Here is a 25,168-nt window from a genome sequence, read left to right as displayed (position 1 = left end):
CCAGCCTGTGGCAAAGTGAGATAATTGTTAACACAGCGACAGGTTGAAAACTGGATACAAAAATTACTGCTTGAGTTTATGCCCATTGTTGGCAATTGTGGCTACTGGTACATCGGAGTTGCAGTAAGTACAAGTGCCCACAGGTTGACAAGTTTTGGCGAGATTAACCAAGGCACAAGAACCACATCACCAGTAAAAATTTCAGACGGGTTTCATGAGCAGGATAACACGGGTTCGAATCCTGGTGTAGTAAAACGTAACAGGCGGTAAAAATTAACGTTGGTGTATTAGTTTAAATTTATATAATATACAATTATTTTCACTGCGACAATGACGCTTGTATCAGGTTTTGTGGAAAACACTGCCATTATTTTTGAAATTGCCGTTTATTCAACATGTAAGTTCTTCACATAAATAGCTCGGAATTAAGTCACGGTTGACCAACCAACAAAAACGTTCTTGTCTGTTGTTTAACTGTCATGTTTGACAATAAACGCGGGTTTAAGTAGAGTTAGCATTTAATATAACAGTGCTTTGCGCTTTGCTTTAATATGGTAAGTCGAACAATTTTTTCGAGCGCAACAAATATTGAAACAGTTCAACAAATATTGAAACAGCAACACGAGAAGGGGAACCAGAACAACAACTATATGTGTGCTTACTTGACAAAGACTAGGGCCTAAATATCAAGAAAGCTTTACATGGTTAAGTTTGCAGTTTTCCATCCAAATACTTTTAAAGGTAAAAAGATCATGTTACCGTCCGTTACCCAGTAGCTAAACATGTGAAGCAAAGCGTGAAGTATTTGTGAACTGCTTTGCGCTAGCCTTCAGTACCAGTTGACTGTAAAGTTGTAGTAACCCGATTTTCAGGTACAGATTTTGACTTGCAGTAACACAGGACTTTTTTACTTGTGCAGCTTTAATAATTGGTATTTGAAAAAGTACTTCATAATAAAAAGTTCAATTGCATTATTCCCGTATTTTTGTTTTGTCAGTTTATAGTTCGTAACTTTTTACTTCCTGGTAAAATGGCGACACCGACCAATAACCAACAAGGTAATTATATACACACATAAGGCATTTTGGTTTTATAATTTTGTTGAGTAAATAGGTTTAAAAATAGGGTATTTGTCTTTATCAGTGATCTTATATATCTTCAAGTCTACATTCAATAGTGAATTTACATGGTTTGTGTATAGGTCAAAAACAAAGCAAATATAGCTTCCAAGGTCCAGTTCAAGCCGGAAGCATCGGTGACAATAACACTGTGAATATGGGTAATTATTACTTGAATTTAATTATATACGTTATTGCCAAATGTAACGCATATTACCTTACTTTGTTTTGTTTTGTTGTGTTTTGGTTCGATGCTAATAACTTGTTTTTGTAAATTGAGTACCACCCCAACGCGAGACAAATGAAAGACGTGAGAGAACGGAGGACAAAAACGATGCCAGAGATGGTACTGCGAATATTACGCAAATAGTAGTATTACTAATTTTTAAAAATGTCAAAAGTGTAACTAACCATCTTCGTATAAGTAAGTGCAATTGGTAGTGATGGTATTAGTACACAATGTACAGCCAGCTGGCTCAAACGTAAGACTATAGCCTACTTACTTGAAACTTAAACTTGCAACTTCGGTATTAAATATGTGGATTTGTTTGTAAAATAACAAATAGTTTCTCTTCTTATCAATCATTTCTAATGCTGTGGTAATGTTCCTGTAATTTCATAACGGATAAATCATTTTGTTCGAAACACAGTTTGTTGTTAAACTAAAAGTAATGCAATTAAAGTACTTCTGGTATTCTCATATACCTTGTTGCTCCATTTCTACGATGTATGTTCTGGTTGCATTAAGTACACAGGGATTATATTATTTTAGAAAATCAACAAGGAAATCAACCGCCACGAAATATGCAAAAGGAAACCAAAAGCATGGAGGCTATGGACGAAACCTAAATTATTTTCTCTAATTTCCATTATTAAACAACTAATTCTTTGCTGCTTTTATCTGCACCAAACAAGCAATTGCAAAGAACAGACCTGATGTTACGACAGTTCATTTCTACGGTTAATTTTCGCATGTAAATACATTTGTTTGCAATTACTTTTCTAATTTTTATTGTACAACTATGGAATGTTTTATTGGATTAAGTAACGGATGCTTTTATATGGATAGATGAATAAAATTCCAGCCACAAGAGGTCAGAGTGCAGCTATATTTGACATGGAAATCATAATATGTTTTTGAGTGCGTCGCCACTTTATAAAAGTCGGGAACCACTGCGTTATATTTATTTGCTTTGTTAATTGTAACAAATTTATCAGCTAGGGCGTAAAATATAGTTTACGCACAGCACAAATACACACAATTGATATGCATGTCGTAAGTCACCCGTCCAACACTATTTGACGATCTGCGTGTTTTTTTTTATGTATAACGCCAAATAACAGCCATCTGTGGTATGTTGTGTTGCAAACATTTCATAAACCGTGGTTAAAATCTTCTCGTTAAATTTTCGTCGAATATAGACGCTGAAGGAATACGCCATTTTGGTGCAGAAAATAAATATCGACGTTTTTCATGTGTCGAAACATAACGCCGGAATGTGTCGCCATTCGCCACTTGGTTTCTTGGAATAAATACACGTACACTTTGGCTTTTTAGTTACACTATAGTAAAAGCTGCAATAGCAGGTTCTAATTAAACGAGGAAGTTCAGTTACTTGTAACATATGTGCTTGGTCTTTCATTCTAAATCGTCAAAAACAATTTTTTTGATGCTTCCATTAGAAATGCTTGCAAAATGCCAGCAAAGCTTTTTTTTAACACACTGTCCCACCATTGCAAGATGTTATAAAGATATAGCGATTCCAACGACATTTCCATGTTGCACATTTTACAAATTGACACCAAATTGACAACATTGCAAAAACAGTTTAGTAACACAGACGAGCATAATTGGTCAAAGTAGTGAATTATTTGATTGCCCAATTACCATGATATATTTCATTGGCCGATAGTTTTAGATAAAGAAAACTCAGGAACAGGTACAGTTAACACTAGACTGTAAGGCATGTTCTGTATAAGGCATTGTATAAATTCTACAAAAAGCCATGTACTATGTATCCTTATTAACCATAAGGCAAAGGCGTTTTGTAATTTTGTAATGTATGAAATGTATCTGATTACAATAGATGGTAAACAACATCCATATCCACACTTTGCGCAGTGCCAAAGCCACACACAAACAGTCTATACAGAAACCACTTCAAAGGTGAGCAATTTTGCAACAATACTGGGAAACCCACGTAAGAGCTGGGTTTGACAAACAGAGTCGCCTCATTCATCCAGGTGGGCGTTGCCAGTGACGTATTTGCCTTGTTGGCGGAAGCTTTCACAGAAGCCCACTGGTTGCAACATTGTGTCCAACCTTTAGAGAGTATTTTTTCAGTTGATAAATGCATCGAGACGCAGATGCGTTGTCGTTGCCATGACACAAAAGACATAACAGTTGTTTTCAACCTTTACTGAACTTCGCAAACGCTACACTGTTGATATAACCATCTTAAGACAGTTTGGTTGTGAGATTAAATAGGTTTTGTCGCATCGTAGCGATTCCAACGATATTTCCGTGTTACACATTTTACAAATTGCCACCAAATCGACAACACTGAAAAACAGTTTAGTGACGCAGGCGACATAATTGGTCAAAGTAGTGAACTACTTAATTGAAATCAGTAAGTTGAATTGCCACAGATCTAATTTATTTAGTATTTGTTACCAATTTTAGTCAAACTTTACAACACAATCAATTAGGATGTCAAATAAAAAGTTTTGTGATAACAAAACCATGCCTAATTTTCGTCATACATTTCATTGGCAGGCATTTTTAGATAAAGAAACTCAGGAACAGGTACAGTTATAACGCTAGGCTGTAAGGCATGCCCTGTATAAGGCATTGTAAGGCATGCAAAAAGCCATGGACTATGTATCCTTATTAACCATTAGGCAAAGGCATTTTATAAATTTGTAATTTATGAAATGTAACTGATCACAATAGATGGTAAATAACATCCATATCCACACTTTTCGCAATGCTAAAGCCACCCACAGACGATGCTGACTATACGGAAACCACTTTAAAGGTGAGTAATGCATCAATATTTGGTAACCCACGTAAGAGCTGGGTTTGACAATACAGACTCCCCACATTTATTCAGGTGGGCGATTCCTGTGACGTATTTGCCTTGTTGGCGTCACAGAAGCCCACTGGTTCCAACATCGCGTCAGAACAGAAACAAACAACCTCTTTGGAGTGTAAAATTGTTTTCAGCTTACATGGAGACGCAGATGCGTTGTTGTTACCACAACAAACAATACATAACAGTTGTTTTCAACTTTACTGAACTTCGCAAACGTTACATTGCTGATATAATCCTCTTAAGACTGTTTGGTTGTGAGATATATTAAAATAGGTTTTGTTGCATCGCTAAATTTCCAGTAAACCCGTAAATGGAATAAACAATACCGTTTCTTCTTTGTTTTGACTAGGAAAGGTAAAAATGATCAACCTTTGTCGCATCAAGCGGTTAATTCAGGGTTGTTGCGAGGAGATTTTAGAGCTAGATTACAGCGAGGACGCGCTCACTGCTGTTACTAGCTTGCTTACGTCACGGTGAAAGAGGAACTCGAAACAAAACGTAAAACTCATAACAGGAATAATCAAGCCATACGTGGGGCGATTTGTCAGGTGTGCAGGCTTAAAACTAAAGGTAGTTGCAGACAAAAGGTGAAATTGGTGTGGCTTTAAGTTAGTTTGTGCAAAATATAATAGTTATTGTAATTTTACAGGCATGACACAAGAACAACCGAAAAGCTTTGTTGATGAAGGGTTAGTTGAGTAACCTGACACATTGCTTAACTCTTGGAATTTGTTTTTTCTTCGTTAACGTTGGTTGTTCCTGTGCCATGACTGTCAGATATAATTTTTTACCTTAAGACAGAACAAGAACTCATGTAGTTTTTACATTCAATAAAATGGTGTTTTCTGTTTGAATTATCCACATTCTTGTTTTTGTTTTGAGTTGAAAGATTTTCCAGCAACAGTAAATAGTTTCCCAGCGCCATGTCTGTCAACTTCAGCGGTAACGCCAAAATAGAAGGAAAGACAACGTTTCATACATCTGGCAAAGACATGACCGTGAATCAACATTATGGGGGTAATTTCAGCAAACGATTTAAGACACATATACTTTTTATAACTTTGTCACAGTGTAAAAGTTTTTTGAATGAATACATGATCGATGTTTAGAGTTAGGAGGACAGTGAGTTATTAGCTGGCATTTAAAACAACGGTTCTTCTCATTTATTCAATTAAATCTTTTAAAAATTAAAAACATTTTTTTGAAACCATACAGTTTGAGCTGCATGACTGTAAACCCATTGTGCCCCCAAACCCTGTTCCTATTTTCCAACAATGGACGCGTTTAAAATTAAATAAATATACTAGATCTAATATATCCTGACATTCCCTTGTAAGTTGACCTATTGCGCAAATTCAATTGCATGACGATAGTTAATTAAACTTGTTGCACGAGATATGCTCGAGCATTAAAACTTATTTTGAAAACCCTTTTGCTACTTTCGAAATTCGTTTACTGTTTGACTTCAAATTCAATTACTATATTGTCCTTACATACGTAAACTGTGTATTTTGAAGCTCACCATGGTGACAATTACCGCGGATCGAAAATTGAACAGGGAGGTGCAACTATCAACGCCCAATACGTCGGTGACCACGGTACAATCAACCAAGGTAATAGCGATTTCATATGTCGTTATAATGGTAAAAGAATGGTGTTTACAAACAGTTAAAAGCTTATGAAGTGTATTGGATCAATTCATTGTTGCATGGTTAATATCCCACCCGTGGCCAAGATACCTCAAGTCTTCCTTTTCACATATGATAAATGGCATGTCCACCGGTGTATTCAGGGTTGTTGCGAGGAGATTTTAGAGCTTTTAATACAGCGAGGAATCACCCACTGCTGTTAGTATAGCTTGCTTATTCACGGTGAAAGAGGAACTCAAATCAAAACGTAAAACTCATGTCAGGATTAAACAAGTCATACATGTGGTGATTTTTGTCAGGTGTGCAGGCTTATAACTAAAGGCAGTTGGAGATAAAAGTTGAAACTGGTGTGCCTTTAACTTAAGGAAATTTAATAATTAGTTGGGAAAAGGGTCAGTTTTGCTAAATCAATCACAAGAAAGTAGGCATACCAGTTAAAGTAGGCATACCACTTCGCGCGAGAAGATTTTAGAACTTTGGATACAGCGTGGGTGCAACGACTACTGTTAATCAGTAACTTGCTTACGTCACGGTGCTCGAGCATATGTATAGAGAACTCATATTTATAATAGATTTTGAAACTGCTTGCAACTGCTTGCAACACATTACTATCGTTTACTGTTCCAACACATGGAACAATTTGTGTTTTTGCAGGACAACACAACCACGGTGACAGTTATGGTGGATCGAAATTCGACATGCGAGGTGCGACTGTAAAGTCGCAAATCGTCGGGGAAAAGGGTACTGCCAAACAAGGTAGGTTAATGGCAATTTCACATGCTGCAAGGGTAAAAGAATAAGGTGTATCAAAAATATTTCCAGACCGGTTGTGCAAAAGAATCAGAAAAATTGTATCAGTAAATCTTTTGGTTACACCGATCCAAACAATCAAGAAACATTTGTGATTGTTATTTAAGTTATCCAGCACACTGTATACTACAAGTTGCACTTAAACTGATACACATCGTATACGTAAAGGTGACTCACAATTGCCACAAGGAAGTCCGCAAGAAACCAACCCGGGATCGTCGCAGGTAAATTATTGCCACACTCTTGGACCCAAACTATTAATTACTTGTTATCAATTTTAGCCGAACTTCATGTGGGTTGAGGAGTTTGGTGTAAACAAAAAACACTTTTTGAATATAATATTGTAAACAAGTGGTTTATAAGATTTTTATGATTTTCCTCTTTTAGTTTAAACGGAATCGTTATTTCCCACTACTGTTTGAAGTTTTGAAACTTAAAATTTAAGTATTGTATTTTTAAAGCATTTCGTGATCACATTTCAAACAGTGTACGACACACAGTGAATACAAAACATAGTCTTTCTCTTGTAACTACTTCTGTATATTTAGGTGCCGCCTAATTACCCTTCCCACTATTGGGAAATTTTCCATCGGTTGAGAATCACTGTTCTACACTATATGTGCCTTAATATTTTCAGTCTGTTTAGATAAGAAAAAAGAAGATAATGATCAGTTATTCTTGGAAACACAAGAAAGTTCCACGTTATGTAAGTTGTTAATCATGATTGCGTCCGAGAAAAAATAACGTCTATATCGAATCACACACTGGAATAATGATGGTCATAAAACCAATAGCTCCTTTCTGGTCAACACATTGTTGCAATGTAGGCTTGTTTTGTTTCAGTTGGTAAATTTGTTTGTACGCACAAGAAATTTCAAAACAAATTATTTCGTGTGTGTTTAATCGTTGTTTAGTTGGGAGCAAAACTGAAAGAATTAGGACACGATTGGATTGACACCGAAGAGATGCGCGGCAACATGTACGAGCAACTCGGCGATGCCATAAACGAAGCGGATGTGGTGTTGATTTGTATGTCTAACGCCTACTGCAAAAGCGAGAAGTGTATGCGGGAAGCCTGCCTGGCGGCTGGCTACAAGAAAAAAATCATTCCAATTAAACTTCATTCTGGTCACCTGAGTAATGAGTTAGGTGAGTCATCTACATGTCAAATGTTGAAACGTGTTTGTCACGGTGTCATCTGTCTGTTACAAGTTTTTTTTGCTCGATCCAAACATTTACTAAACTTGGAAGTTTAACTGTAGGAATTTTCATCTGAATTCAATAAAGTAAACTATGTTTACATACATCACAAAAATTAAAACATCTATATATTCCAACTGCCAATTTATGTTTTAAGATTTCATTGTGGCCAGAAAGACCTGCTATGATTTTTCAAGTGGAAATATGGAAGAAAATTTTGCAAAACTCTTTAAACACATCTGACCACCCTGGCTGGCCATTATATCAATATGTGCAAAACATGAAATGATTAACGTTGTAAATAATCCACAAGTTACTTAACAACCCATATGGAGCCGTTCAAAGTGCGCTATTTTTAATTATGTGGTGTGAGTGTTTTGCGTTTTTATGTAAGAGTTTCATCGTTTGTAACCGCTTTTCCACACATTTTGTTCGCTTCCAAGTTTATTCTTGTAGTACTGTAACATAAAACTTCTTTTAACTGTTAAGTTTTCTAACTGGTGAACTATTTGATTTTTACTACTTTAGATAAATGTACATACTGCATTAATGTGCTGTTGATTACTACGCTTCGAGTGTAAGCATATTTTGGAAATATAACAATAACTTAAAAATATCTGATTATGGTTTGGATTTTCACTTAGGCACTGTTTGAATTCACTGTCGTAAATGATTGTATTAGTTGATACAGAGGGTATATTTGCTGGAAGCATGTACATGGCTGGGTGTTTTGGTTCGTATGCTGTTTGTTCGTACCAATGGTAGCGTCCTCCTACAAAACTATCTTTTTATCCAGTCCTTGTTTCCTTGAAGGCAGCATTAGACGCAAACCAACATAAATGTGTGTTTGAATGTATTTCGCTTCAACGCCAATGAAGATTTAACATAATAACAAATCCGTCGTTGCAGATAGTCAACATCAAACAAAAACTAGTAACCGTACATAGACAGGGTAGCAGAAAAACAAAAACAAACCGTTATAAATCGACTTGGACTGATTCGTCCTTGGTAAAGTTAATTTTGGCGTCTTCATTAACGTATTTTGCTCATTACTGCTTGACTGACGTCATATGGTGCAATGATAGTTTTTTAATGACCGTCGTAAATAGGCCCAAATGCAATGACGTGGGGGCAAGATATTTGAACATTATACGTTTATGTGCACACATTGTTTGCACCACAGAGGTATGAAAAGCTGCATAAAGAAACACTTTTACATTGAACACATATATCCAAATATTTTTGTTGTTGGGAATAAAATACTCCTTGGCTTATGTGGTTACACTACAGCAAAAGCTGCAACAGCAAGTTCTGTTTAAACGAGGGAGCTAAGTTAGTAGTAACAGCCAAGCCGGATCAGCCACTTTTCCCGACAAGTCGGAACGAGATCTAAAAAATCAAGTCGTGAGTTCAAACCTCTTAGCCGCGAAACCTGTGAACCTTATGATCAAAATACGAGAGCTGAGATCGCCAAATATAAAGGACCTGCGCAGTGGGGCGATCCTGCCTTGCTATGCGAAAGCATGGTAATACTTCTGCGTTGAATCTACGAATGCGACTAATTACACTAAGGAATCAAGACCAATGTCAACATCAAACAGTTAAAATTCAAACCAAATCGTGGTTACCCAACTACTTATCGGCTAAATTTGTGCCGATGGTCTTTACCGTTGTAAATTATCTGACTCCTCGCATTTGGTTTCAAAATGAGGAAGCTTTATATTGCAATGTGTAAATACCAGTCCAATGAAATTTTGGAACCGACTTCATTATACTGAATTCAGGCATTGTAAGGCATGCAAAAAGCCTTGGACTATGTATCCTTATTAACCATTAGGCAAAGGCATTTTATAAATTTGTAATGTATGAAATGTATCTGGTCACAATAGATGGTAAATAACATCCATATCCACACTTTGCGCAATGCTAAAGCCACCCACAGACGATGCTGACTATACAGTAACCACTTCAAAGGTGAGTAATGCATCAATATTTGGTAACCCACGTAAGAGCTGGGTTTGACAATACAGACTCCCCACATTCATTCAGGTGGGCGATTCCTGTGACGTATTTGCCTTGTTGGCGTCACAGAAGCCCACTGGTTCCAACATCGTGTCCGAACAGAAACAAACAACCTCTTTGGAATGTAAAATTGTTTTCAGCTTACATGGAGACGCAGATGCGTTGTTGTTACCACAACAAACAATACATAACAGTTGTTTTCAACTTTACTGAACTTCACAAACGTTACATTGCTGATATAATCCTCTTAAGACTGTTTGGTTGTGAGATATATTAAAATAGGTTTTGTTGCATCGCTAAATTTCCAGTAAACCCGTAAATGGAATAAACAATACCGTTTCTTCTTTGTTTTGACCAGGAAAGGTAAAAATGATCAACTTTTGTCGCATCAAGCGGTTAATTCAGCGTTGTTGCGAGGAGATTTTAGAGCTAGATTACAGCGAGGACGCGCTCACTGCTGTTACTAGCTTGCCTACGTCACGGTGAAAGAGGAACTCGAAACAAAACGTAAAACTCATAACAGGAATAATCAAGCCATACGTGGGGCGATTTGTCAGGTGTGCAGGCTTAAAACTAAAGGTAGTTGCAGACAAAAGGTGAAATTGGTGTCACTTTAAGTTAGTTTATGCAAAATATAATAGTTATTGTAATTTTACAGGCATGACACAAGAACAACCGAAAAGCTTTGTTGGTGAAGGGTTAGTTGAGTTACCTGTCACATTCCTTAACTCTTGGAATTTGTTTTTTCTTCCTTAACATTGGTTGTTCTCGTGCCATGACTGTCAGATATAATTTTTACCTAAACATAGAACAAGAACCAAGATAGTTTTTACATTCAATAAAATGGTGTTTTCTGTTTGAATTATCCACATTCTTGTTTTTGTTTTGAGTTAAAAGATTTTCAAGCGACAGTAAATAATTTTCCCAACGCCATGTCTGTACAATTCAGCGGTAACTCCAAAATAGTAGGAAACCCAACGTTTCATACATCCGGCAAAGACATGACCGTGTATCAACATGATGGGGGTAACGATACCTAATTTCTGCCCTGGCAGTTATAAATTAGATTTTTGCCAGATTTAAACCAATTTACAACTTTTTTAACATCATACATAGGCAAAGAAGAAACCGGCGTGCACCAAAATGCTCAAGAAATTCAAAAACCAACCCAAGACCAGGACAAATCTCCCTACGGTTGAGTGACGTTGTGGTGTATTTATACTAACCTTTTGTAAATGATTTAGGTCTTTGCAGAAATGCTCTCTTGACACAATTTACACCTACTAACCGCTGAGCTCTTGCAGCTTTGTCGATATGGAGTTGGGCCTGGTAACTCCAGAGTCTTTAGTTCGAATCTCAAGTTTGATTTTTCAGGGATTTTGGGGAAGAGACTGATGCATATTGGCTGTGATGCCAGTGAACCTAATGAATCTAAATTATTTTATGTTTTTTATCATAAATTTTATATTAGTTGTCCACTTATTTGGCGCAAATTATGATAACTCGTAAGTTGCTCATTGTTTTTATCACAAAAGCAATCAACGCGTATGCTTGTGCATAGGAAATACATCACCTATTAGCGATGCATCTGAAGAAGAAATTCAAAAACCAACCCAAGACCAGGACAAATCTCTCTACGGTTGAGTGACATTGTGGTGTATTTAGACTCGTTTTGTAAACGATTTAGGTCCTTGCAGAAGTGCTATCTTAATACAATGTACACGCTTGGAAGAAAGTTTTGGTTGGGGCTAAAAATATATGGGGTGCAGGTTTAAGTTAGTAAAAGAATACGGTATAAAACTTCGCCCAACAAAGCGACTTTGTTCTGCTAATGGCAAATTGTTTTCCCCAAAAATCTGGCCACAAATTGGACATTCTTTAACGCCGAAACTTACAAATCTTTATCATAGGTATTGGGAGCCATGGCTCTCCTTGGCTACGCGAATGTCATGGTGTACAAGTAAAAAAAAATACTTTACAGTAGTATTATCACAAATCTGTGCAAATCTATAAAATTGCTCCATTCCAACAGTTTCTGATTTTGTCGTTTTAGATCAACCGCCACCGATGCAACCGAAAAGAGAAAGCAATGAGGAAATTGATCTGCGTTAAACGATGATGTTGATTTCCCACTAACTACCAATATTGCTGTAAATGATTTTGTTTAGTGTAAAACTTGCAGCAAAGGGGAATTACTTCACCCAAACATTAAATGTAACTCAGACGTTACCCATAATAGTGGTTTGTTTGTTGGTTTCTCGAACATATATTTTATTTTTACCACGTTTCGTTTATTGTGTCTCATGTCGGTATTTAGGCGAGCACAAAAAACACGATGTAACTGCATTTTTAATAATTGCCGTATTTTTATAAACCACAATAACCAAGTAAGCGTTGTGTTAGATTTTTCATCTACCAACAAAATCCAATTTAGTGAGTCATTCCGTACGCTGTATATATGTAAGAATGTTACGGCAAGTTCAAACAATACACCTATGCTCTACCAAAATGACAACATTGAGGGTGATTTATACTTTATTACGCTGCAGGGTCTAATTGCATTTGACAAAAATAACCACTAATACGCAGGCGGGTTTGCCTTACGTGAAATTGATAAACAGCCGATTTATACGCGTTAGTGACCTGTGGTGACCTGCGGTATAATTGTCTAACGTTAGTCAAACATAGCATACCCTGATTCGCCGTTCCTTGGTCACTGCAGTACGTTAAAGTCACACTTAGACCCCCATACACGTTATTAGTGCGTTGTTGCCCCACAGTTACCTAAAACCACGTCCAATACATTTGCGGAAAAATAAATGAAAATATTTCTTTCTCCTAATTGTTTACTATGCTAATGTGACTTGACTAATTGAAACAACAGTAATAAGCAGTTTCATTTTGAAAAATAGTCAATCAGTTGATTCATCCTTGTTCTATTTCTTTAGCAACCGCGCCTTGCAAGGTGACTTCCAGAATTTGGACTGTAGATTCCCAAACCCAATTTCGTTAATTCTTTCACGTTATGTTTTCTATGTTTGGCACAAGTCTCGTTATTATGTGACAAAGGCTGCGCAGTAGACGTGCGCGTGCAGACCGCATGGTTATGTTTTTCATTGCTAGTTGTGTTGCCAGTTGTTGTGGTACATATAATAATACTGATTCTATTTGAATAAGGTTTTAGTTGCAAAACGCGAAATAGTTTGATGACTGCTTTGCAACAATTGCAAAGTTTACTGGATTACTAATGCAACTGAAAGATGTGTTGTCACCACTGATAATTTACGGAATAAGATCGGTCGCAAAACAGTTCGGTAAGTGCGATTGAATTTGTCTATATATTGAATGTACAATTGTGTTTCTTTAACTAGAAACCGTTCCATTTCTGGCGCGTTGTTGTGCTGGTCGTTCCTGTATCGAATACAAGTGTCTGTTGTGTTTCGCGGGCTCGGCTACCTAGAAGATTGGATGGGACGCGTTTGGGCTAAAGGCCAAAAAACTGCTGTCTAGTGTGTAGCGCCGCCGATCCGCAGAAAAAGCACGTTACAGGACCTTTGTACACTGATTATGGAAATATCAGTTGGTTTCTAAAAAATTCCTTCCAACCATCATGTCGGACTAAAGCACGTCTTGGGAACCAGAAAAATGGGATTTGTATGTCTTGTCCAAGAAACTGTACTGCCATAGTCGGCATATACAACACCACTGCTATACAGTCCGACCCTACATTTTTCTTACTTCAAACGACACCATAAGTTTGCGACAAAAGAGGCGTTGGTGAATAGTGATCTCTTTGTTTATTAGATATCAGTGGCGTAACCCAAGTTTGCATAAGTCCTTTCGCGTATTTAAGCGAGAAGTTTGTAAGCTTCCTGCTTGGTTTGTTTGCTAGTTGACTGTGCGGCAAGTGGGCAACTAATTTCAATGTAAAGGACTTCGACAGAAAACATTTTCAGAATATATAATTTTACTTTGTAAAGAAACAATGTAGCCTATAATGTACAAACTAATGTACACATATAAAGACTGATACGGCACGTTTAATAATTTAATGTATAATGTGAATAACGCAGTTTAATGCACTTTTCGTACAATCCAAAATCCTTTTGAGTAAAGACAAGCACATACGTGTCGGAAGAGCGTCGCGAACTTTTTTCAAGTTCAACTAATATATTTTTTGTTTTGGTTTTATGTGCAAGGTTTTTCAGATTGCAAGCAATTACTTTCTAGTGAAATGGAAAGGCCTTCCAACAACCCACCAGGTATATTGCTTATAAGTAGTGATGCACCGAAACAGCTATTTTTATATTCGGCCGAAACCGAATATTCGGCAAAAGTTGCCGAATTAATTCGGCCGAATAAACCGAAACTAATTTTGGTATCCATCTCTTTCAACGCAATAAATTTAAACAAAACATGATGTACTGGATTGGATCTAATCCTATCATACAGCCTTTTTGGCGCTTAAAGAATAACCTCGACTTGTTCCAACTGCTATAACTTGATTTTTATCATTTCTGTGAAAATAAACAAATGAAACGAACACAATCCTACAGTTTAAACAAGGATTCTAACCTTTTCTAAACTTTGCGTATCAGCGTTTTATACAGTAAAAAAGTTTCGGTTTCGGCCGAATTTTGCAGAAATATTCGGCCGAAACCGAATAATTGCGAAAACCTTAGTTTCGGCCGAATAAATTCGGCAAACCGAACTTTCGGTGCATCCCTACTTATAAGTATCATCAAGAAAGCAATTACTTTATTAAAAACATTTTTGGTGGCGCCATGTCTGTCCGAAACAACTTCTGCACTTTTACTGGTAATACTGAGATAAACGAAGTACAAGGATATATGCACATCGACAAATCCACATAAGATAGTCGACATGCACAAACCAACCATTATTTAGAAACTTATTTAAAATATTTGTGTGCAGAAAACAAGGATAGCAAGGTGCAACAAGTGAACATACAAGGTGCGAATATCAGTGGAGGGTCGGTTGTGGGGGTGCAAAGGAACGTGAACACGGGTGAGTAAAAGGGTTTAAATGTGGTAGTTTTGCAGTTTGTATCACTGGTAAATGGAACCTCTTGTCCACCAAGTAAAAAAGAACGCAACGAAACTTTATATTTCCCACTGAAAACCATAAAAACATTTTTGCCAATTTCAACTTTGTTTACTCATGGTCACAACACACTGGTGACTCATACGGTGGATCAAAATATATTTTTCCTGGTGCAACAGTTCACGCTGCAAACGTTGGTGATCATGGGACTGTAAATCAGGGTAAATCCGCTTTTTCGCACACGTTTAAACCTGCAACAGGCGACTTCCGTATTATTGCATTATCTTTCATTGTGACAAGTTTTATTCTTTGAATAATCGTTTGAACAACTTTTCCACAGGCCAGCACAAGTCTGACAAAGACGGCAAGTAGTAAGGTGAGGCAATCGTTTTGTTGTAATATGCTTGAATGCCTCAGTAAACGTCTCTCTTCCTTAATAAAAAAACTGGCTTGCGACACAACAAAGAAAAGTTGAATTAAAACAAAAATAAAATCGGCTGAATCCGAATATTTTCAGTGTTGGAATACCTCTACGAAGCACCATCTGGTGATATATATCACTTTATTGAACTTTTGTTTGTTATTTATTTGCAGCAGAGTCGGAAGAGTTGCACCCTGGAGTTCATGCTGTGTATATTTGCATGTTTGTATTTATTTAAAATTTTGTTGCAATATAAATAAATCCATGTCGTAGTATATTTCTTATTGTGAATAAATACATTTATATCTGGCTTATGTGGTTGCATTACAGTAAATACAGTTGCAAATAGTTCGTGAAGGGTAGACATAAAGTTTATTTTTTAGTCCGTTGTTTAAACTCATTCATGGGAGTTTATTCGTTTCTTTTACCTCAAAGCGGATCGGATCACGTGCAAATCCACACGCAAGTTGAATCCTTGACCAAGGATCGTAACGACCTCCGAATTAAGTGTTTTGAAGAATTAGAATGCATACTTCCGGAAGCGCGCGTGTTTTACGATTGCAACGACACGTTTGGATACTTTCTGGTGCAAATTGTGCATAGTTTCATAAATCAAACACAAAATTACCACAAAGAGATCGAATCTTCGCTTTATAGTTGCAGTTGCGTTTATATCAAAGATTGGTTTCTTTCACAAAGGGCATTGTTTCAGAAAATGCAAATATGGTGAATTCCTGGTTGTTATGTGATCATGCGAAGAGTGAGGTCGAAGCGGGGATACGACTTCCTCTGATTAATTCTAATGTGCTCGGTATTTCCACACACAGGGCAAAAAAACGAGGATCAAAACCTTTGGTGCTTAAATCGTACCATCACTTAAATGCATCTCACAGATTGCTTGTACTGATGGGAAAGGGTTTACTCTTGGAGCAAAACTGTTACTGTGCAACATTTGTTTCTAAACCATCGTAAAGTTTCGCGTATATTAAGTCAGTCAAAGAAACTGAAACGTTATTGTTGCTCGCTCCTATTACCATGTCAAAAAAACATTGTTTTTGCCGATGATAAGTCACTTGGGTGTTTTGTTGCCACAGACAAATGCAAAAGTTTTTTGTCGAGGGGTTTGGGCATTACTCAACTGCGACATCAAGCGGCGTTCTCGCAGAAAAAAAAGAAAAAAATCGTTTGGCCTGTAAATGCTTGCGACCCCGGACCAATATGTGTTTAAATTATCTTGTCGTCGGAAAGTTTTACCATAGTCCACGACAAATGTGTGGCAGTACCTCAATGCAATTAAAATAATCCTTCAGCAATGTAAATGTCTCTCTCTTTAACTTGAAGGGTGTTTCAAAGTCATCTCCACGTCATTGGGGCAATTAGAAAGGCGGTGAATGCGGATAAGTAGCCTTGATTACAGTAATTACCTGCAACTCACCTTTGTCTTATGTAAGCTTGCCCCCTTTTGCCTTGCACAGGATTAGGTTGACGCCCTTTACATACAGCCGGGGATATCGGGTTATTCGCCTTTATGGTGGGGCATGTTCTCAAATAAAACGCATACCACGTCAAAAACAATTCGAGATATTCTTGAAACAGTCGATTGACGGGTCATCGTACCATCGCTGGCGTACATGTGCAAAACGTTTATGGTTATTCTACTTTAAAGCCCAGAGGCAGATTTGGCATCAAAACGTATCGAAGACCACGAAAGAAGAAGAAATAAAGGTCGTTTGCAGTGTTTTTAACATCAAAGAAACGCTGGTCGACAAAACATTTTTGTAGTCGACTAAACCTTAATCACATGTAGTGTAATATTATAATGCACAAAATCTCACTTCGAATCCACACCAACACAAAAGTCCCGCCAGGAATTTGTTGATGGCGTAGCAAAATGTGTGTTTTTGTCTTGCTCGTTTATCAATTTTACTCCGACATTTTTACCCCGAGCTGTTGATAATAGGAGAATCGGTGTTGACAATTGCCGCGTTTTCTCACATTCTTTAACTCTAACTTTCTGGCGCAGCCAAAAACCAAAACTGTCTCAAATGCTCGCCATCACAGCTTAATAACCCGTAGTAATAATGACATCTTGCATAGTTTGTTTATTCAATTTCAGATTAAGTTTTTCAATACAAAGTAGTTCATCAGCCTTGGCAGACTGCGTGATTCTCATTTTATTGCAGAAAAAAAGCACCAGCAGAGGCAAAATACAAAAATGTTATATTTCCCAGCATTCACCACCGCTCAACGTTCGTCTCCTGGTCTCTGCGACCTTGTCACGTGACCTCCGTCGCGCTCCGCTGACCATCCTGTAATCAGTCGTAAGATTAACCTGAGTTACGACCCGTGGACAATTAGGTGATCTAAAAACGCCCATAAACTTGGGCGTTTACGATAAGGGTTGAGAATTAGTCTTACCTCCGCCACTAACAATGCCAAAAGTGATTTATGGTTTGTAAATACTTGCTTGTGTCCAAGTTTACGACAAAAAAGTTTGAGAAAATCGAGCGGATTATTCCCTTTAATATTATTTTTGAAAGAGTAAAAATGCAAAAATGTCCCACCTTCAGTCAGTAGAAGTTGCATCGCACTTCTATGGGAAGTTTTGCGATCAAGACATCTCCTGCAAAAAATCAAACAACGCTTTTACTAACGGTATACGAGGAGGGCTTTACCCGCAAAAAATTAACCAACTTTAAGCAGACTGAATGTTACATAATTTTATTTGCACGAGCTTTCGCGAGCCTAATCTCGCTTCATCAGGTGCTGCAAATGACGCGTTAAATAAAATGCGTTAACGACTTTATTGTCCATTTATTAAGTAACACAGTCTAAAATGCAAATTAACTCATTGTCCACATAACACTTCCACATTTTCTATCTTCCAAATTTTAGCACACGTACCTTCGCAATGGCTCCCACACGCTCTGGGCCGCACAAGTTTCGAAGCACCAAAAGGTCTTCGTCGGCCTTGCCCGACTCGACGAGTTTGTCTTCCAGCATGGAATGGAGATTGCGAATGTAGTCGACCGCCCCCAACACGATGTCCACGCTTGTTACTGGCTTCGTCTGACAAGACGGAATGACGTCGCGCAACTTTTGGTACAAGTTTCTGAAGTAAACAAATGCAATTGCGTTAGGCAAAGAAATATACGGACCAGGGTTAACCGTTGGCGCAAGGCGGACGAAACGTCGGTTAAATATTAAATTTGTTAATTTTTTAGCAACAATGTGAGTTATATAACAGCATTGTTGTTGTATATTTCTCAATATAATTTTGTCCGAGCACAAAATACGTTCCTTTTTTCAAAAGAATGGAAACAGCAATCCATTTGAACTTCCATGGAAGATTTTTCGTAACGTGCGCTGTTGCGTTAGCGCGCATAGAGAAAAATAAGCATAATTTTAATATACCTCAGTTCTTGCCTTTCGTCGGAAACTGGTCGGTGGTCAATCTCTTGTAGAACGTTTTCCTCCAACGATCTCCTTAGGACCTTCTTAACCTCACGTTGGTGACAAAAGGGCTCAAATCTTGCACCGCGGACAGAAAACGATTTGGGTGCTTTCACCATGTTAATATCTTGTTAATTGAGGATTACTTCTAAGTTGTCAAAAAAGCAAGAATGATAATGCAGGTAATGGCCTCTCGGTTTTGTACCACATTTCCCTTCTTCTATTTTCTCGCTTACTTCTCTTCTCTCACATTTCCGCTGCCCCCTTTTTTCCCCTTAGGGAGACTCTCTCCTGCGTCCAATGCCTTCGACGTGATTAGTTCAAAGCCGCATTTCCGCCCGTCAAGGTCGCTTCAAACATCTGCCCACATCCTGTTTACGTCTTTCGAGGCTCGTCGTCTTCAGTGTCAATTTCGATACTCCTCAAAAACTGCAAAAAACTTAGCTTACAAAAGCAAGTATACAAAAAACATGCTGCACGTGACGTCGGAATGCCAATTTTAAATGCAAGCTGCGTACTCTCTGCATAACAAGTGGATAGTGTTTGTTGGTTTGTGTGCTTTACCGTTTCATATATAACACAACTATTTGAATAAGGTGCCCGTAAGGTGAAATACTCTGTTTTATCAAATCAGTCTGATCCCGCTTTCTAAAGCAAATGCATTTTGTGTTCGTTTTTACACACAAACAACATGTCTCAAGCGCGCCTTTGATAGACTTGTTATCGCTTGGAAAAAAAGTTTTTTTATTCCCAACAAGCGAGGAACACGAACATGTATAAACAAAAGATACAATAGAATCAAGATCGAGCTCACCTAAGGAATACGAAATTCCATCAAAACATTTTCGAGTTTTAAAAAACAATGGCCGTCTCTGTTTGTTGGACCTAAAATTGTATTACCTATTTCAAACAAACGTCAAACATCCAACCTTTGCCAAAACAACTCCACCCAGCCACGTTTGTCAATAGCATCGCACACAGACGAACGGAAATAATTTCCCGTGACTTGTTGCATGCTGGAGTCAAGTGTGTTTGCATTGGACACGCGATTGTGGTTCCAACGGTGAGGACAAACTTTCCCACACGCCCGGTGTGTCGAGCTCTGCGTGTCCCTTGGACAAGCGGGAGATTTGCACAAAGTTCGTGACAGTGGAAGGTAAACGACGCTGGGTGTTTGGTTAAATTTTACATTCCCACACAGGATTATGTAACTTCGATCACGTTGTGATTCGAATTGCATTGAGTGTACATCTTCCGTTCCGCATATTGGCAAAACTCTCGCTAAGGAACTATGTATAATGCCTATTTTTGATAGAGTATGTAGCGAGATATGTAATTTGATACAATATATTCAAAATGTGGAATGAGTGTAGAAGGAATTTCCATTGGTATTATTGACAACTTCAGTTAACAGGGCGGCGAGACTTTTGAATTAGCCACAAACAAAATAACTATTTTATGATTTAATTACTACAAACTCCAGACATCAAACTTCGTCAGAAGTCAGCAATTTGTTTTACAACCGACGCAAGACTTGCCTCGAACTTTTCAAACCTTTGTACGGGAAAATGTGATGCTTTGGGCAAGGAGTACACGAAGGCGCCAGGATGATTGAGCATTGATGGACCGCCCCGTGCATTATGCGGCAACAATTAATATCAATCGTGCACCGCCGGTTAATTGGACGTCGATACCGGAACGGTGAGGGGTGCAGACCGCCGGGCGCCACCGGACGGGCAGGAGGCGAGAATGTGGATTTAGAAAATCGCGCGCACGAGACTTGGTAAGCCGCCTGGCGCCAAATGCAATCGACATCAGCATGGGAAATATAAACATGCGCCCGCGATCCACCGTTTAATGGCGGATTAGGAGTCGCGAGATGGTTTTTAAATGAAGTGCAATGCGGTTTTGTGCATTGTGGGTGTTAAGTGGTTGGACCGAACGCGTGAATGTGGATTAGGTTTTTAGTTGGGAGTTTAAAAAGTTTTGGTTGACTTAAAGAAAGTTGTGCGACGCCTTCCCACGGTTGTTTCAAGTTTGAAAGTCCACCTCCGAACATTTTGCATTAAATGCTAAAAATCTACATTTCTGGATGTTTTGGTCATTTGAAGTTACAAGACCTGATGTAAAACCTTGCCAAACAACGACCAACTCCCAAAGGGGTCATCAAGTCAAGGCGCTTGCGTTTATTTCAAAGCAACGCCAACGCGGCAAAGGCAATGACAGCGCAAAAGCAATCACTCATAAACGCACCCAGTCCGCCCGCCATTGTTTCGAAGCGTGCAGGGGCAATTAGTGCGTAATTCAACTGTTCCGAGTCAAAGCCTGACCTGGCAGCGGTTGGAAGCCCGACTTGGCGTAAACGTGCCGGATAAAGTAGCCCCCACCGACCCGGATCGACGAAGCGCATAATCGGTTTATGGAGGGGAAGGGTATATTAAAAGTCGTGCGAGACCAGTGGTTATAATGCTATCACACTGTTACGGTATTGGCGATTGAGGTTAAAGTCGCGGACTGGAAACTCCAGAGCTGAGAACGTCGACTTGAGATAATTTGATTTGCGTTGCACCCGTTGCAATTCACCGAGATGCTTTTATTGTCGCATTTGGGTGACCTACACAAACGACCTCACACGCTATTTAATTGCATGCAGCCGTGCTGCGGTTTTCCATTAATATAATCAAACTTTCTTAGACTACTCCTTGGTGTGACTCGGATTAGGAAACTTTTTTCGGAACATCAAAGACTCGATCACTTTTTATGTCGGTAGATTCTTCATTTGACATGAGGTTTTTAATTTTTGGAAGTTTATTTTTTGTTTTAATTCGTGTTGATAAAGTTGATTGCAGCAAGTAATGCATCTGTGCGAAATTTTGACAGTTATTCGATCATCCTTTGTATAGATTTGAAACTAATTATTTTTTCAAGCTACTTCGAAATCTTTAAACGATTATCGGTAAAAATTACTTTTGAAGTACAAACAGCATGTGCGAAAGTTACCACAAACAATTTTTACAAAACTACCATATAAAATTAAAATCATATCACACCCTAATAAAAACAGCAGTTCAAAAAAATGATAGCACAGGGAGAATAATATTTCAGTGAAATTTATCGTTCATCGTGGAACGCGAAAGACACTGTGCAAGTTCTTCGCCAGCTGTTTCCCGAAAAGCATCGCCTTCACAAAAGTATCCTCGCGCTGGTAATTTAATTAAGTAGAGAGTGATACGCACACTCTTCCTAGCGGGAGGTCATTGTTCGTCAAAAGTTTCATAAACTTCGCAGCGCCGCTAAAGCGAACGCGGATCATCCAATGCGAAGTCCAGCCAAAACCAAGCGCATTTCCGATCCAATTTAACTCACAGCGGGATGGCAAGATGTTTTGATGACGTCATGATCCGCTGAGACCGCTGTCACAAATCCGGATACAGACAATGGTACTGGTTAATTTCCACCCTTTCAAAGTCTCATATTCGCCTAATCGAAATGATTACATTTAGGGAAAGTAATATGACTAATTTAAATTTAATGCGTACATTTCAAAATCATAAATTGCGCTTGATAATTTTTTATGACATGATTCCTGTTTACCTGTTTCGAAAAAAAACAGCCTTGCTTTAATCAATAAAAATAAAATATCACGCCCGACCCAAAGTATTTGTTTTTTTGTTGTCCAGAAGTTTATGGTATAATTAGCCTGTTCATACTTTTTGAGAGATGAAGAATTAGTATAAAATTTTGAAAATTTTTACTGTTATTCCATAGTAAAAGTTTAGTTGGAAATATTAATACATCTGATACAATACTTACACAAGCTAACAACTAAACAAGATGGCCAACTTTAAAAAAGAACTGCAAATTTTATGATTTCTATGGGTACCATGACAACCACAAAAGTGGCGTTTATATCGGAGCAGCGAAAGGACTGATCCATTAGAGTTCTTTTTACAAAGTAATTTGATGCCGTGTTTGTGTTTCTTTTTATATTTAATAATTTTTGTACTTATTCCTTGTTAAACTAACTAACCAACAGAATATCCCATGTTTAGTAGTTGTTACCTGCTCAAGAATGGATTACGACAGTACTTCTGGTATATGACATAACTGAATTCAAAAAAGCAGCTTCCCTTGTTCATTGTATAGTCAGAATGCTAATTTTTTAAGATTAGGTTTAACAATATATGTTGCAGATTAGACAAGAACATACCATTTTCAAAAAAAATAATGTAAATTCTAAATTGGCCATCACCATACACATATGTTTAATGCTTACATTATCGAAACCATTGCCGTAATGTGACATTTGTCAGCAATAAACTGTAACTATTTCAAAAAATTGTGCTGTGTCTATGTGTTAATGTTGTTTTTGAATGTTTTATACTTGTTTTTGTGTTTTTCCTTGCACCAAATTTCATGATTAAGGCTAAACAATTAACACATCATAACATTGTTTGCAGAACCACAGGATAGGTATTGGTTACAAATGGATGACATAGAATCACAGATCCCAAAACCTTCAGATCCAGAAGCTTCCACTCCAGTAGAAGAGGAGTTGGCCCAAGCAAGTGACAATGCTGTTCAGTTTTTGCAAAATATTGATCAAGACGATCTGAATTTATGCATTTTCAAAGATGAATTGGTAACAGTGTCTGATGATGGAAAAACTGTTGGTGAATTTACCACCAACGTTGAAAAAGTTACACGTGCTGGAGATATTTTGATTCTTATTCATGCAAATAGTCATGGAAAGGTAGAAGACACTCCAATGGGAACAACCATTACCACCTATTTAAAGCCGAATGATCTGTCCCTTGTGCAGCAAGATCACATAGAGTATGTGAAGGTCCCTGGGCATGAGTTGGAAAAAAAGACACAAATGTCTGTGGAAGCTGACACAGGAATCCTCACTGTCAAGCGACAAGTTATACAGGGTGATGAAATTAAAAAAACTGTCCACAAGTTTGAACCGCAAGACCTAAGCGGTTTTATCACGGAGGGTACCAATCTTCTTCTGCAGCGCCTGTTGATTCGACAAGAGGTGCGCGATGAGATGACTTTCATTACTCTCGATTCTGACTCCGGGAAATTGGTGGACACTGAGTACAAACCTCTTGAGGAACGAAAGCAACAGGTGGGAATGCAGGAGCTGCAGGTGTACGGAATCGAGCGCAGCATTTCTTCACATAGAGACCTTCCATACACTTGGCAAACCTTTTTTATGGAAGATGGTCACATGACCATGAGGGTACAGGTGGGTTCACCAGCCATTGCAACCCTTGAGAAGGTTCCACGCTTGATCGAGCGGGATGAAGTGGAGGTTAAACCTGTGTTCGGGAAGAAGTCCCTCAACTGGGAAGAGGACATGGAGATGAACTCCCGTTTCCTACAGCGCAAGGAAGAGCTGAAGGCAGGCCACGAAACGTACCTCCGTCAGCACCCCGAGGCGTCGGCACTTCTGGCCGATTTTTTTCAGTTCCTGCTGTTGCGACGGCCCAACGACGTCGTCGGCTTCGCGGGCGAATTTTTTTCCACCTTTTCGTCCACCTTCCCCGACGGTTCTTCGTACAAGCATTCCTCCACAGAGTTGGATACCGTAACTTTCGGACCTGACCACCCTTGATGCGCAGTGCAGTCCCCAGTTTGTTTTCCGATTGTTGTTATGTTTTAATGTGGCGTGTCATTTTGTCATTACGCGTTTTTCGCGTGTATAAGATATTTTTTCTGTGCTACAGTATTCCTTTCATGTTTGCCTTCTGGGTGGCTTTTAACTTTAGGTAGAGTTTACCAAGTTGTCCAAAAAGAAAAGAAATTGTGGAAAATAAAACCCTGTTATTCGTATGAATATACTTCGATCAGTGCAGATAGTAAAAATGCAGAGGATTTGTCTCATAAATATGTATGTTGGTTAAGCTGCTTATCAGCAAGAAGTATGACGCTGATGACGTTGTTCAGTCTCGGGCAGTTAACGGTCCTTGGTAATGCATTGAATTAACCATGTGGTTCCCCAATATCATAAACCTGTGACGCGCTCAATAAGAGTTGAGCTTTTTTGGATACAAATTCGCTTGCGTAATACGTTAGTTTTTTTCTCTGCAACAATTACGAGGCTGCTCAGTTTGACATAGAAATCAATTTAGCAAAACCTGAAGGTAAGCTTGTGACGTCACAAAAACGCGCGACGCAGCCTTTGGAACCTCTGGATTGAGCCGATGCAACGAACGTAACCCCAACGTCCAGCGATTGACCTGTTCTACACAATAAGAGGTGTGTGTGAGAACGTGCTACAAAGTCGGGGTCGACGCCATGTTAATTATAAACAAACGCAAGTCAGTC

At 38.4% G+C, this 25,168-nt stretch overlaps 5 protein-coding genes and 1 long non-coding RNA gene across 7 annotated transcripts in view; 5 read left to right on the top strand and 1 right to left on the bottom strand.

The window, feature by feature from the left end:
* Positions 1–12,358, top strand: part of LOC145901524 (uncharacterized) — a 32,152-nt gene extending 19,794 nt beyond the window's left edge. The window contains exons 3-5 of the mRNA XM_082989246.1: positions 11,011–11,088; positions 11,456–11,533; positions 11,948–12,358. Coding sequence (XP_082845372.1) covers positions 11,011–11,088; positions 11,456–11,533; positions 11,948–12,006 — 215 coding nt within the window. The 3' untranslated portion in view covers positions 12,007–12,358. The remainder of the gene's footprint in view (positions 1–11,010; positions 11,089–11,455; positions 11,534–11,947) is intronic.
* LOC145901518 (uncharacterized) overlaps positions 1–15,070 on the top strand; it is an 82,331-nt gene extending 67,261 nt beyond the window's left edge. The window contains exon 15 of the mRNA XM_082989230.1: positions 14,830–15,070. Coding sequence (XP_082845356.1) covers positions 14,830–14,930 — 101 coding nt within the window. The 3' untranslated portion in view covers positions 14,931–15,070. The remainder of the gene's footprint in view (positions 1–14,829) is intronic.
* LOC145901522 (uncharacterized) lies at positions 1,020–8,667 on the top strand. 2 transcript variants are annotated; one of them, XM_082989242.1, is made up of 8 exons: positions 4,750–4,800; positions 5,096–5,230; positions 5,731–5,826; positions 6,517–6,618; positions 6,841–6,896; positions 7,319–7,378; positions 7,587–7,821; positions 8,030–8,667. In XM_082989242.1, the coding sequence occupies exons 2-8, from the start codon at positions 5,137–5,139 to the stop codon at positions 8,113–8,115; spliced, it is 729 nt and encodes a 242-aa protein (XP_082845368.1). In that variant the 5' UTR covers positions 4,750–4,800; positions 5,096–5,136; the 3' UTR covers positions 8,116–8,667. The 2 variants fall into 2 exon arrangements, with proteins under 2 accessions (XP_082845369.1, XP_082845368.1); XM_082989243.1 differs by lacking the exons at positions 4,750–4,800; positions 5,096–5,230; positions 5,731–5,826 and adding an exon at positions 1,020–1,058.
* A 13-nt stretch (positions 15,071–15,083) lies between the features above and the next one.
* On the top strand, positions 15,084–15,615 carry LOC145901528 (uncharacterized). The gene is made up of 3 exons (XR_014402542.1): positions 15,084–15,179; positions 15,299–15,334; positions 15,553–15,615. It is a non-coding gene; the product is annotated as an uncharacterized LOC145901528 (long non-coding RNA).
* A 1,550-nt stretch (positions 15,616–17,165) lies between these two features.
* On the bottom strand, positions 17,166–18,951 carry LOC145902006 (uncharacterized). Its single transcript, XM_082989839.1, has 3 exons — positions 18,794–18,951; positions 18,280–18,491; positions 17,166–17,209 (listed from the first exon to the last, which is right to left on the bottom strand). The coding sequence occupies exons 1-3, from the start codon at positions 18,949–18,951 to the stop codon at positions 17,166–17,168; spliced, it is 414 nt and encodes a 137-aa protein (XP_082845965.1).
* A 4,345-nt stretch (positions 18,952–23,296) lies between these two features.
* LOC145902680 (ciliogenesis-associated TTC17-interacting protein-like) lies at positions 23,297–24,659 on the top strand. The gene has a single exon (XM_082990754.1). The coding sequence runs from the start codon at positions 23,319–23,321 to the stop codon at positions 24,453–24,455; it is 1,137 nt and encodes a 378-aa protein (XP_082846880.1). The 5' UTR covers positions 23,297–23,318; the 3' UTR covers positions 24,456–24,659.
* The last annotated feature ends 509 nt before the right edge of the window (positions 24,660–25,168 follow it).

The sequence above is a fragment of the Ascidia mentula genome, chromosome 5 (assembly GCF_947561715.1).
Source record: "Ascidia mentula chromosome 5, kaAscMent1.1, whole genome shotgun sequence".
NCBI classification, from domain to species: Eukaryota; Metazoa; Chordata; class Ascidiacea; order Phlebobranchia; family Ascidiidae; genus Ascidia; species Ascidia mentula.
The sequence above is the reverse complement of the archived record's forward strand: the minus strand, read 5'-3'. Positions and strand labels throughout refer to the sequence as shown.